The sequence below is a fragment of the Haemaphysalis longicornis genome, unplaced genomic scaffold (genome assembly GCF_048455015.1).
Source record: "Haemaphysalis longicornis isolate Haplotype H1 unplaced genomic scaffold, Haemaphysalis longicornis Haplotype H1 scaffold_6, whole genome shotgun sequence".
NCBI classification, from domain to species: domain Eukaryota; kingdom Metazoa; phylum Arthropoda; class Arachnida; order Ixodida; family Ixodidae; genus Haemaphysalis; species Haemaphysalis longicornis.
The window spans coordinates 186,553,741-186,568,206 of NW_027526407.1; the positions used below are offsets into that span (position 1 = coordinate 186,553,741).

The 14,466-nt window shown below is 44.0% G+C and overlaps 1 protein-coding gene across 1 annotated transcript in view; it reads right to left on the minus strand.

The window, feature by feature from the left end:
* The window catches only part of LOC144142108 (uncharacterized), an 81,190-nt gene extending 66,972 nt beyond the window's left edge, over positions 1-14,218 (minus strand). Inside the window, exons 1-2 of the mRNA XM_077673516.1 lie at positions 14,103-14,218; positions 12,728-12,869 (exon numbers count right to left, since the gene is read on the minus strand). Of these exons, the coding sequence (XP_077529642.1) occupies positions 12,728-12,821 (94 nt within the window). The 5' untranslated portion in view covers positions 12,822-12,869; positions 14,103-14,218. The remainder of the gene's footprint in view (positions 1-12,727; positions 12,870-14,102) is intronic.
* Positions 14,219-14,466: the final 248 nt, after the last annotated feature.

The window sequence follows — 14,466 nt, forward strand, 5'->3', positions numbered from 1 at the left end:
AAGCGTTGAGACCCGCTATGTTGCAATGGCTGCTTCCACCGGCACAAGGTATTCAACAGAAACAAAAGTTGACGTGGTACTTGCAATGGCCAAGACGGATGGAAACGCCCTGTTAGCGGCGCGGCTGTACGGGGCTCGGTACCCACACCGTCCACTTCCGTCTAGGTCAACGTTTATAACCACGTTCCGGCGATTTTGCAGAACAGGCTCTGTCCACCGTCAGCGTCAGAAGAGTGACACCGTCATCAATGAAGATTTCGAAATTGATGTTCTCGCGTGTGTAACGTCTATGCCAGAAATCAGCATCCGACAGATTGCCAACGAGTCAGGACGCAGCTTCGGAACAGTCGCAAGAGTGCTAAAAAAGCATGGGTTGCATCCGTACCATGTTTGCCTTCACCAGGACCTAAGTGAGGCAGACTTCGAAAGGCGGCTGGACTTCTGCAATTGGGGCCTCATCAAAATTGAAGAAGAGAGTGACTTCCTACATAGAGTAATGTGGACAGACGAGGCTCGGTTTTGCCGGAATGGCACCGTAAATGTTCACAACGCCCATTATTGGTCACAACAGAACCCACACTGGCTGCGACAACACAAGCACCAAGTTCGCTGGAGTGTGAATGTGTGGTGTGGCATACTAGGAGACAGGATTATTGGACCCTACTTTTTTGAGGGCAACCTCGACAGCAAAAAGTACACCCAAGAAATTCTTAGTATTGTCGTCGACAACTTTGCCTGCGATCTTTCCTTAAATGACTTGCGAAAGGTATGGTTCCAGCATGACGGAGCTCCACCGCATTTCTCCACCTCTGCAAAAAGATGGTTGGACCACCATTTTTCAGGACAGTGGATTGGGCGCGGAGGAGCGATGTTTTGGCCACCAAGATCCCCTGACCTTTCTCCGCTCGACTTTTTTCTTTGGGGCTACGTGAAAGATCAAGTGTTCGCAACGGAGCCAATTGACATCAACGATATGAAGAACAGGATAACATCTGCCTGTGCGAGCATCCGACCAGAAGTACTGCGCAGAGTTACCCAGTCAGTGCGAGAGCGGTTTATGTTTTGCATTGCTGTCGAAGGGAAGCACTTCGAACATTATTTAAAGCACTGATACATTAATAGGTTTCCATAAAGACCCGGCAGTGGTGGGTGAGAACAACGACTTTTAAATAGTGCTACACCAATATTAGCTGGCCACTTCGATGACGCGAATGGTTGATCGACAAAAAACTACGACGTAATTTTGTCTCGGGCTGTCAGCTGGACTCATTAGCGCTGGAACAACTGCTGTAAATAGCTCATGTAAATAGTTTATTGCTCATCCGCCTCTTCATTCTTGTCCCAATGCCACAGCAAAGAATTCATTAGCGTAGGCAATACCTTTGTTGATTTCAATAAAGATTTCAATGTTGAGAATTGAACACTGAATTTATTTTGCCTATCCCAAGTTAGCGATGTGACCGCTCATCTAGATACCATCACGCATGCGCAAAGCCTCCTCCTTCTCCCCCACACCGCCTTCAGCGCTGGATCCCTTATCTCGGTATTGCAGTTGCTACCATCAAGACATGCCGATCGGTTCCGTGTTTTGATAGCGGTTCGAAGAACTGCAGCTTGCGATTACGCAAGCGGTGTCAGTTATCACATTTGCCTATGCCTCCACCCCGTCGTCAAACTAAACTTCGTACGCAGCAGGTACGTCACGAAAGGGAGGAGCTTTGCGCCGGCTGCCACCGCCTTGCATGCGTAATCACGCAAACAGCAATTAAATTTCGCAATTCGATATCTCGAATTACAGATGCGCTAGAAAAATTCTGCCAAATGAAACTGTGTAGAAACACCATTGCGCCCAACTTTTCAATATAAATATGTCTGTTTACAGCAGTCACTAAAAAGTTAATTATGCAATTTTAGTTAATTAAGCCACCGACATCAATATTTATCACGTCATTCTGTGTCCCCCTGGGCGCGTAGCCTTACAGCAGAGGTGGTCTTCACGTACAACTAAGCATCTAATTTTAAAAAAACCTGTCGACTTAACTTTGATCACCCTGTATATTCCACTATCTGTCGAGCTGCTTTGTCTGCAGGACAATCTTAACTGAATCAAGTGTTGCCAGTGCACCGGCCAACTCAATAAAATGGATCACGCGTTGATTTCAAATAAAATGACAAGGGCAGGAAGTCTGTTTTTCTAGCATACGGGTAATTATCGAACTGTTGTGATTTCTTGACGCCAATCCTCACGTGTATTTACTGATGCCACCGCACTGCGTGAGGAACCCAACAAATCAAACTCTGACGGGTTGAAGTACTGAAACCGAATTTTTATTTTTTGCTTTAGCAATAAACCATATTGCTGTAATTGACGTGAACATCGCGAACAATACGATCACGTGAAACAGCCCCATATACGCATAACTGAGCGCAGCATGCAAAAGACGAACAAAGTTGTTAAAATGGTCAGTTAAGCTTGATGGGTAAATATTTTACACAACTGATTCAAGCCCATCGCTATCAGCTTTATTCTAATGAGTAGAATAAACCTGTATTTTTGTTGGGCCTTTCGTCTCGTGGATCTTTCATCTCGGTCGGCATTCAGGCTCAATTAGACCTTCCGTGGCAGTGGATCTTACGTCTGGGTAGATATTCAGGCTCTTTTGGACGTTCCGTCTCAGTGGATCTTTCTTTTCGGTGGGCGTTCAGGCTCGGTTGGACCTAATGTCTCAGTGGATCCTTCGTGTCGCTGATCACGTGACCGATTGGACCCTGCCTCTCGGTGAATCTATCCTCTCCTTGGACATTCAGGCCACAACCGATCGGTGACAGCAGTTCTCACGTACACTCTGTTCATGGCAAGGGCGCTTATTACCGTTGGAAAGTGTTTAGTCGTGCTTGCCGGTGGTAGTAGCCTAGCGACGATGGTTATGCAAGCTGGATTGCTCTGCACATGTAAACTAACCTTTTTAGGAGTTTAAAAAAATAGGTAAAAAGACGGCGCAAAAGGAAAGTACGATAAGACGAAACAGAGGCTGGAAAAGAAACAACGGAGCATGTGTTTTGATAATTCTGTTCGTTGGTCTGCTTCTCTTTCCGCCGGTTTTTCCCAACACACTTACCCAAACTATTGAGAAGCTTTTATTAGAAAAGTCGTAAAGAGTCCGGTTGAACGTATACATTGTATTACATATTTACTTCACCTTCATGGCATTATTCTTATTAAAACGAAGCTTTCAATGACTCACTCATGGCGTTTCTTGCGTTAAAAAGTACTGAAGAGTGAAATGACTCTGATGATGAATATGATCTTGTATGAAGTGAGAAAAGCGGTCCCCGTGGTACACATCGAATCATGGTTTTTCTTGTTATCAAGCCTAAGTTCGTCCAATTCTGCCTGTTCAGACATGCACGATACCGTGCGGATTTGGAAAGGGGTGCATTGACGGACAAAACTGGTCCTAAAAAATGCGCACACCGCCGGCCAGAGAAAACGACAGTTAAAGGCGATTCTTTCTTCATAAGAAATCAAATGCCGAAGGTTCAAAGTCAAATGCGCTGCGATCAAAAGTCCAAACTCAGTTTGCGTCGGAGCAAACTTTAAGGATTCAAAGTGCAGAATTAGGCGGGGACCAAGGAATTCCTCACTAAAAAGCTTTGTGTTCTACCGTCGTCATCATTTTGCGGAGTGGTGCATCATTTTATTCGATGCTAGAAATAAAAAAAAGTAGCTCACGAATTTTTAATAATATGAAGGTGACGCTGACTTAAGGACGGAAAGTTGGGCTAGTTGGTTAGACGATGATGGGTACATTTTACTAGCGCAAAAGACGAACCACACTTCCTGTGTTTTTCTTACTCGTGTGGTCCGTCTTTTGCGCTAGTAAAATGTACCCATTATTATCACCCCGTCCACCGGGTTGGTCAGCGCCCTATCACAGTTGGCAGAGGCAAAAAAGCCGAGTGTAGTTGTGAACTAGTAGAATAGAACGGTTGCCTGTCCTTCGTCAAGCTGATTTACTGCAGCTTTTAGTTAGGAAACCATCGATAATTCATTCTGGAAATAAAAAGATTTGATTTGATTTGATTTGATAGGTTTAGTAGGTACATTTTGAAGGCTGAGAAATACTAGCGAAAGAAATATGCACAACAAAGGTGATATGAGTCCATAAACACTCATGGTTGTCACCTGCCTACAAGATGTGTATCGTTTTACTCCACTTTGTTTTGCGCATTTTTAATAGTTTTTCTCAACCTTCAACATACACCAATTGGTCAGTCAGGCACTCACTACTTCAGAAATACCCTCTCTCGTTTTGCCTCTTCCTAACGTGACGAGGAAAGACACGATGTTAGGCCTATGATGTTCAGTGGCCTCCGATTGTGCTGCATTGTTATATGAGCATGAATTTGATGTTAGTAACTGCTGTGATGGTGTTTTTATAACGTCTATAACATTCTATTTCGGTGCTTGCGCCTCAATGCCTCTAAGTGCAGATAAAGACAAATTTTCGCCATGGAGCCTTTAAGAACACTATTCATCCTCAACCTGTGGTTTCGAGTGCCGTTTGAGAGAGTTATTTATGCCACCTGGGGAATAGCATTGACCGTTAAGGTCTCTATCTGTTTCACCCTAATCATACATTCAAACAACAACCGAAAAAAAAACCGGTTACCGAAAAGAAAACCGGTAAACAGCCGGTATTAGCAGTGGAAACGGAAGTATTGACTTTTCGAAATAAACATTTCTTGAGATGGTGGCAGCTTGTATTGTTTTCACAGTGACTCTTAGGCTACGTTCCGCGTGCTCCACAAACAGGTTAATTCAAACATGTTCAGTGATGTACTCGTCTCTAGAAGCCCACAATAATCCAACACTATTTTCAACGCAATGGGTGATCATGAAACACGTCTTTGCTACAAGATCATTCCAATATTGAAAAGACAAGTTCTAAACATCCCGGCGCAGCTGCATTTCCTCGCGCCTTAAAATTGCCACTGCCGACGGGCTCTAGTACAAACTTTTCCGTTAACAACGTCCTGTTGCTATGCATCTTTTCAAAGAGTATTTAACGGATCGGAACTATATTTGGCCATTTCGAGACGCCTCGCATCCACAATTAGGGCAATATCACTGTACACAAGACACGCGCTAAATCAAACTCGGATATAAAAAAATTTGTGTATTTCAAACAAATTTGTCCTCTTCGGTAGGGCCATAATGTCTTCAAATTGTTTGAACGCCGCTTGATTCCACCAGGCCTATTGCGTAAATTCGCTTAATTCGTACTTTTTGCTTGTCTGTTTGGGAAAATATCTGCAGAATGTGCCATTTCTAGCTCCTCACCTGCATGCTTGGAGTACATTGCTAGGGTCCGCAAGTTCTTGACTAATTCTGAAAGCTCTGGCAATAAACTGGCTGCTCTTCCTCGCATGAATAAATGATTTGAACACTCATGCAAAAAAAGCAGTCATAAAGTAATGATTTCATTTTCAAAGCGTGAATATCACTTTGGTATTGTTGCTCAATGTGGCAAATGTGAATGTTTTCTTGCAGCACATCTTCGTATACTTGTTCTTGTCATATTTACGAGAAATTGTAGAAATTCAAACTTCTGATAACTCAACCAATATTCTGGGGTCCCATTGAGTTCAAATTATCGCGAGTCTACTGTGCATAAGAAAATTGCCTGAGTTGCAGCTTACAACCGTCAGCTACAGGTATGTTATTTTCAGGGTGTCGAACCGGAACCGAACTGAACCGAAAACTGGAACGGAACCGGTATTTTGACCGGAACTGAACCCGAACCCGAACCGTTATTTTTTTAGAACGCTGAACCCGAACCTGAACTGAACCGAAAGAGGAAATAATGGTTACCGGTTCATGCCGAAGCGGTTCGACCCTCCGGTGTTGATACTGCACAGTAACTGCAATTTAGGCGTTTTTTTCTTTCACGTACCATCAAATTCGTACCCACTCGCGCACTTTCCCCTACAGACAATTGAATATTATCACACTCTACGTAACAACAGCGGAAATGACAGAGCACCTTGAAGCAATGGTCTGTTGCTGCTGGAAGCGCGAGCATAGTGCAAGCTGACCAAACTAACTGTCATTCTCTGCAGCTTCCAGGGGATATAACATGACTTTGTCCTTCCCTAGCTGCGGCTTTATTGGATCAATCAGGCTGCATGAGTGCTCCACTGCGCAACAGCGAAAGCCCACACCCGATGTGTACAAGCTTTCTGCGCTTCATAATTTGTTTAAAAGGGCCATAACCTGCAAATTGTTAATACTTGACACGTGTGACCGCAGGAGCTGCTCAGTGGCTAAGCAATTTGCTGCTTACCACAAGTGGCCGCGATCTCCCTTCCCTACGACCCTTTTTATGAAGTAGATCAAAATCGAGAACGTGCCTGTATTAAGAGTTTGATCCACTCTTATTATCAGCAGCTGGTTAAAATAAGTCTGCCGGCCTGCACCGTAAGCTGCTCCGTGGAGGAGAGATACAGCACGGCGCATCAAATGCGCCAGTTTATTTAAACGTGTTTAAGTAAAAAACAACAAAAAGGTACCCAAAAAGTAAAACCGAATAAGTAAAAAAGCACCAAAACGTGGATATTGCTCTATACTTGTCTTTTCTCTGCCTTTCACAACCAAACGTGTCATTATAGCAAAGGAAGTGAGTTCCGTGATCAGTCTTGAAGTACAGTACAGTGGACAGATACAGATACAGATACAAATAACAAGAGATATGTCAGGGAGAACTGTTAAGGTGCACACTTAATCCCTTGGCAAGAAACTTCAGCCCTCAACATTTTCTTGGAAACAGGAACAAATATTAGGTAGATGACACCTGCAGAAAGGCAGGCCGGTAGCTGCCACTGTCTCATTCGCCCAGCGATCATGTTGTCTGCATGTTTTGCAGTTTTGTCTTTTTCAGGTCTGTTTTTTTCCAAGGTACAGTGTTACTGACTGCCCAACTCGCTACATTACTTCTACTGCTACTCGTTCCAGAGGGGAGTACTGCTCTGGACGAATTAGAGCGTGTCTACCAAAGAAGTCCCATCTCATGCTCCACGCGTGAAATTTCCCTTTTATTTTGTTACAGCATAATCTCTTTTAGAATTCCGCAATGTAGCACACGGAACGATGGCCGGGGGTAAGGTGGTTAGATGACATACTGATTGTTATGCACACATCCGGTATAGCTATCGCAAAAGGAATCGCAGTGGTCAGAGCAATAATGCAGTGACCGAGCGTTGACTAAGCCTACTTTTAACAAAAGGGTGGCTAACACACTCGATAAGGTGACAGCTAACAAATTATTCAGGGTTACCCAATAATCTAATCCATTGGTAGTATTTATGTGCCTGTTGTAGCATTTTTCTGTTTTGTTACAAATATTACAAATGTGCGCCATTGGTAATAACCGCTGCTATTTGAACACGCCAGTACGCAGGCCTAAATTTAAGGCTTCAAGGTTAGCGTGATGGGCGATTCCATAGCGACGATTGCGATTTCAACAAAAAGGGAAAAGGCAGAAAATATATCCCACCGAAGAGGGCAATTGCTTTATGAACATTCGCAAGACAACATTAAATTTGGGCGAGAAAGTAGGTGATAAATCGTCACCACTTCATCTGTTTTTTTTAATATCTCGTAATTGTTTAACGTTTGCTTTGCAGTTGCGCCACTGCCCTTGGGGAACAGCAGCATATTGAATTTTTGTTTGTATTTTGACTTGCCTGTCATTTAAAACTAATAAAAGTTTTTTTTTCTAATTTTAGGAATAATTCAACTCATCGAACCGGTTCGCCAACCAATTCGCTACGTGATTTTGTCGAACCGCAACTTAACCGGAACGAAATGATTTCGCCTGGGCCAGAACCGCAACCGAACCAGCATTTTTGTCGGTTGGACACACTATTTAATTTCTAATAAATATTAATCTTTCGAAGTTATTACTAATGTCTATTTTTAGCGTCTTTATGTTGCGTCCTGAAGGCATAAAGCAGTATATAGAACAGCAGTTACAGCTTTCAATTTATGCCTGTTATTACATGCCACTCTCGAGCAAGCCACAGTGGCAATTGAACGAAAATATGAGCAGTGCGCTTGGTGAATTCCACCAATTATTGTCTTCAGTAAAGCAGTGTTAAAGGATAATTGAAAGGCTTTTCACAACTTTTGGCGCCTTCTTGCTTCAAAAAGAATAACAGTTTTGGTTTTGGTATCTTACATAGAGGTCGCGCACGTCATTGGATAAAATATATAGCAATAATAGAAAAATATGGCGACCATAATTTTGAATTCGGAGGCCTAAAACATGGTTTTGCGTCCTATCTAGGCGCTTAACAGTGCAATTCAATAGCAAGAATTTTGAGCTCGAGTGATAAGGCGCCCTAACCCCCATTGCCCCCGTTTGGTCGACGCTTCGGCGTCATATTAGAATTAGCCTATGGTACCTTTTTGAGTTGGAGCATTAATGATAAGAATGGTGTGAATCATTGAAAAAATATTTATTAGAGTTTGCCTGTCCAACCTATTCGTTAAGAATATATTAAAATAAGGTTAGTACTCTTCTATTAGGTATGTTCTGGTTTAGAGCGCAGGTCGGCAACCAGCGGCACGCAAGGCAGTATTATGAGGCCCGCAGCACGCCGTCACAACCCCCATCCCCTGTCACTTCCTATCTAAGAGCCTACACTCCAGTTTTGACCTCAAATTAGGTTAGGCAGGAGTAAAGAACAGATAATTTAAAACGTTGAGTTGGCCTTGTCCCCTATGCTCGTCCGTAGTCAGATTACTGTCACTAATTGTGAAATATTATACTGAAATTGCTGAATTTTTTCTTTGCCTCCAAAGCCGCATCCCGCCGCCCCCAATCCTATTTGCCATTCGGCCTTCCGCGGTGTCCATTGCCAATCCCTGGTTTAGAGGTACGGGAGTCGGAGGACGATAATAAGACGCAAGAAAACAAATGTCTTTGTTTGGAAAAAGTTTACCTCCGACGACCCAACGCGCAAGTAACCGTCACCAGCGCAGACCGGCACCTGGACTCATATGCTTATGGCTCAGATAAAAAATAATCTGGAGTAGTGCATCTGAAAGCAAAGCAGATGTTTTATTAATTTTAATTAGAACCGAAATTCTATCATACGAAGGGCCAGAATTCCTAGTGCAGTGCACTAACGGTAAGACACTTGGGCTTCCTTAGTCGAGGTAACAAGGTATGCCAACCAAGCGGTTGGTCGCACCTTCCGCCTTTCGGTATTTCATTAAGAGATCTTGAGGGGATTTTCGTTCGTGCGCAGCGTACTTCGCTCTCCCCAGTTATCGTCTTCTCGTGTCTTCTTAGCATTTGTTCTTCGTCCTGCTAATGCACGCTCATTCACTGTGAATTGCACACGTCCTGAGCACGAGCTCGCGGGTTCGATTCCCGGCCGCGGCGGCCGCTTTTCTGATAGAGGAGACAAGCAAAAACGCCCGTGTGTACGAGATTTCGGCGCACGCTAAAGATCCCCAGGTGGTCAAAATAATCCGGAGGCCTCCACTATGGCGCGCCTCATCGCCTACGTTGCATCGCGCGTTAAACCCTACAGTCAAATCAATTGCACCCATCCTCACCAACAAACCCAACGTTACTTAAAGACTTGCGCACACGCTATAAGCTAGATCTTCAACAACGCACTATTTTCATGCGGCAAGCTTCGGTACAATACATGACCTTAATATCCATGATGTAACGCCCATAATGACACCGGTACAATAATGGGGGACGCTTCAGGTTCCCAGAGAAGACAAGGGCATCTCCGCAATCCAACACCGCTCACCCACCCAGTTTTCTCGATTGGTTACTGCGATGAGGCAGCTTCCAAACCTGTCACGGCAGTCATTCCACGCACTGGAAATCTAGAGGCACCCGGCCTTGGTGAATCTCTGTTTCCCCTTTATTTTTGTGTTTCAGCGCCGCGACTTGCGTCGCTCAGAATCTTGCGGAACAAAGTGAGAAGGTGAAAAATGTTAGGCCACGAAGTGTGAGGGTAAAGGTCGAAAAAGCAAGGAGCCGTCGAGCAGGTGGGGGGAGTGCGAGCCGCGGCGAAGATTGTCGATTGGGGGGAAGTGTGTGGGCATCGCTCAAAAAGTGGTGGTATGTAGCACAGTCAGAGCACACGTGGACGAAATTATACACACAAACAAGAACTATGAATGACAACTAGCCAAGTCAAGAGCTTTACTGAAATATTGCGTCACTCAGAACTTGTCGCCACGAAGTGGATAGGAGAAAAATGACAGGGAAAGAAGTGCGAGGGGAACTGGCGAGTAGCCAAAGAGCCTACGACCAGTTGGGGATAGTGCGCGTGTGGGGGCCGATGTTCGGATGAAGATTTACGCGTCGGGCAATAACTGTGCCTATTGATAACATGGTCTCTGACGTACAGGGGTTCTCGTAGTACAGAGAGATTGCGTTGGCTCACTGCATTTTTGCCCGATCTACCTATAAATGGGCGTACCCAAGAAAGTGCTCACTAGCGCGGAAGAAGCGGAGTGTCGGCGAAAGATTTGGTAAGCCGATATTAAGCTTTTCAAGCGGGGGAGCTGGTGGTCTTCACCAATAGCAATAGCAGCAGCCTTACTAGAAGAAGAGTACAGTCGGAAACACGCTTGTCTACAACAGCAATTTAAACTTCAACCAGCCACGTAAGAAAACTGCCGAAACATACTCGTTCCAAACATGTCGGAGGCAAAAGCGAAGGGCTAAGACTTCAGAATTCCGCAGTAGTTTTATTCAAATCCCGCACCGGCGGGGAAGGATAGGGCTGAGAGAACGAAAGCTGTGTTAAAGACAAGCCTTTTACAGGCGGTACATAATTGTGGTGTTGTGAAGGTGAAGTTACTCAAAGCCAAGCTAAAAGACTGTAGAAAAGACAACGTTAAATCTCTCGAACTGCCGATTTGAAGGATAAAAAGAGACGAGGTTGTAGAGCCTAAGCTAACAACTATGAAAAGGGCACGTACAAGGAACCAAGTTAGAGGTATAGAAAAGCCAAGTTGAAGACATAGTAGAAAAGCAACGCTAAAGTTAGAGAAAAGCAAACGTAAAGCAACAGAAAAATCCAACTCAAGCCTGTAAAAAAGTAAATTTAAGGCTAGTTTAGAGCAAGGGAAGACTCCACTTTTTCCTGCGTCTTCGCACCTCAAATTGAAAGAAGAAAATTTCTTTTCTCTCTTTCTTTATGCTTCTGTCCCCGTTCTTTTTTTCATTTCCTTCAACAGAAAAAAAGACGTGCTAGTTCACAACGTGGTAGCTGAAGGACATAAATACATTGTACCGCCAACCATTACCAACAAAGCGCATATAGCGCAGGCCGGGCGAACGCCAAGGTATGACAAAAAGCTTAATCCTAATACTATGATTCAAGCTATGACGCGGCCGGCCAGCGCACTGAGCTCTACCTACAGTGATTTTAAGCGTGCACGGCAACCCGGTGACGTTCACGATAAGATAACATATTTTATGGGCTGAACCTGGGCCTAACATGGTACACACTAACATTTTTTACCCGCTTTTAACAGGGGAGTGGTTCAAGCTTTTATATTTGTCGGGGGGCGTTAGCACATAACTCAGCCCAGCCCGGCACACGCGAGCGTGGGCCTTGTGAGGAGCACCCGGCATCGTTCTGACTGGCGCGTGGGCTTTCACCACGTGATGAGCTCACAAAAATAGAAATAAAAATCACCGACAGCACGAGGGCGCGCACCTCGTGAGGAGCTCACGGCGTGTGCGAGCTGAACCTCAAAAACACTGCGCAGCGTTGATGGCGTTAACTTTCGCGTATTGTTCTCATCGCCAGTTCACGTGCGTTCGCTGCTGAAGTGAAGAGCACCGACGCCGAAAAGCACCGACTCTGAGCCCTTTGCCGCGGGTTCTAATTCGTGCTAACGCGGTCTACTTTAGGAAAGGCGTGAAGCCTGCGGATAAAACGATCCGGGCCTGCCAATCACGGAGAAATTTTACAGGCAAGCTGGGAAATCTACAGGAGGTACAACAGCCGGGACTCCATCGATGACAGCGGGTCCGCTAGCTGTGCAGGTTCTCCAGCCTTGCAACAGTAGTGTATGCTGGCGCATTGTTTTATGAATTGGGGTATCAAAATGTTGAAAAAGATGTAATAATGTCCGTTGATGAATCAACAAAGTTGACTGAGTAAGTTAGGATAACAGGTCCGTGAGGAGCTAACGCCGATTCATCAATCTTGGCTTCAGTACGTACCTACTCACTCGAATGGCATCGCCATTGTTCAATCCGGTATTGCTATTTTTTCGCAAAAACACACATGAAAGGCTTAGCTTCTATAAAATTGTCTCTCTGGGACATGGAATAAATGAGCTTGTTGAGTAACAAACGCTTCTTTCTGGTTGAGAGCATGAAGCTCTTGTTATTTACAAGAAAACGGAAATACGTGCCCGGATTCTGGAAATGGGGTCGGGATTCTCGCGATTTACAAAATGCACAAGGAAGAAAATCCAATTTCCATCAGGCAATTCACGAGTAGGGTTCGGCATTCTCATGACAGAAAAAAATGCACAAAGAACAAAAGAATTCTCCAAGTAATTGACGAAAAGACAAATCGTGTTAAGCCTTGGAAAGAGCAACCAGTTAATAGGTACAATCAATATAATACATAAGATATAACGCTTAGAAAGAACGAAGGAATACGTTACGTGGAATCTCACTGTTGCAGGCCTCAATATATTGTGTCATCATGCCTGATGATAGCAGAAATAATATTATTCTGGATAAAATGGGAGTGAGCATTGCAGCTTTTTCTGCGAATAGCGCCGCTTCAATTCCAAATCAGCTTCCCTAAAGAGAACGAAATTTTCAAAGTCAGCACCAAAATTTCGGGCGAGCTTCTTGCCAAAATATATTCCAGAAACAAAAGATGATTAACGAGGGGGAAATAGCTACACTATGTAGCGTGCGGTGGCGAAAAGCTGATCCCTAATGTTTCGCACGTATGCCAGCATTACTGAAAGTGGCATGGTTATTAATTTCCTGGAGATTTTCTGGTAGTTTGAATTGTGGGTGTGCGGAGCACTGTTATGAACTCTTCGCAAACTTGCTATTATTTCAAGTATGTAATGTTTCACATTAAAAATATTATTTATTGGCAAATGCCCTTTTGAGGTCGGTTTGAGAGCCATATAAACCATGAAAACGGTAATGGGCAGCCTCTATCTATGAAAGTAAAATTCTGTTGCGCAATACTATTGAAATTTTGGTACATATTTTCTTTTTGGTATTTCTCGGATCGGAATAATAGATTGAGGAGCGAAAAACAGGCCACACCGCTCGGCGGGCTCGCCCTGATAAGATTCTCTTAGACCGTAAGCGAAGGAAGGTTGACACTTCACAAAAGTTTTGTGGGAATTCTCGCAGCATTCTTTTGTGCAAGTACGGCTGCATCCGGGGGGGGGGGAAATATTAGCAGTATGTATTAGCGTCTACGAATGTTTTCTTTTACTCAGTTTTGAAGGTTCCTGTTTTTGTAGTGTTTGTTGTGTTTTTGTAGTTTTTGATCGATATTCTTTGGTAGCTGGGTTCCTGAAAATTGTTAAGTGGCTGACTGTGGCTAATTTGTAAGGGTCTCCACATTGGCTTTCTTGCTTTAAGTATATAAATCGTATATTACCCGCTTTAGCATGGTAAGCAACGTCCGCATATATTTCATACCCCATCGTCAAAATAATCATATTTCGTTTAGCATAGCACCAAGAGAATATTCGGTAACAACTATAGATGTGCCATAGGCAGCGCCTAACTTAGTAAAAGTTCACATTTTTGAATGTTTTTGAGTGTTTATGCGATAGAAAGAGCGTTTATACTTGTAAAAGAAAATGGCACTATACCTAAACACACTGCGGAACATTTTGGGGGTTTCAGGGAATGACATGAACAAAAGAAGGAAGGTATCCCGTACGTATTCAGTTCAGAAAATGTGAAGTTTGACTTAAAAGTAAGCTGATCATCGTGTGCAGTTTTATGTACAAGTGCTCGTCAAAAATAGGTAAAGCGTAACTCTACCAGCATACTTGCCTTCGTGTGAATTCTGCCTACTAGAAGGGTTCTCTGCCGTCCAACCTGCTTCACCAACCAAAGAGAAATGTTTCGGTTTAGCCAAGCACAGTAAACCCCAAGAGGAGCTATGTCTCTGTACATTTTGACCGTACCGGACTATTTCTTTATCTCTCCTGATTTTTTGCCGTTCCTTTAGTGAGGCTTCCTTTCTATTCCATAAATTGTGCGGAAGGAAGCCTGTCAGAAATTCACTTAGGTCTGTTCAAATATGGGCTAGGGCGCGCGTGCTTGGCTTTGCTCGATCGCTGAGTACACAGTTATATTGGTCATTCAACGGTTGCTGACGATGACAGCGCAGCTTCCTCTTATCAGTAAAGTACCC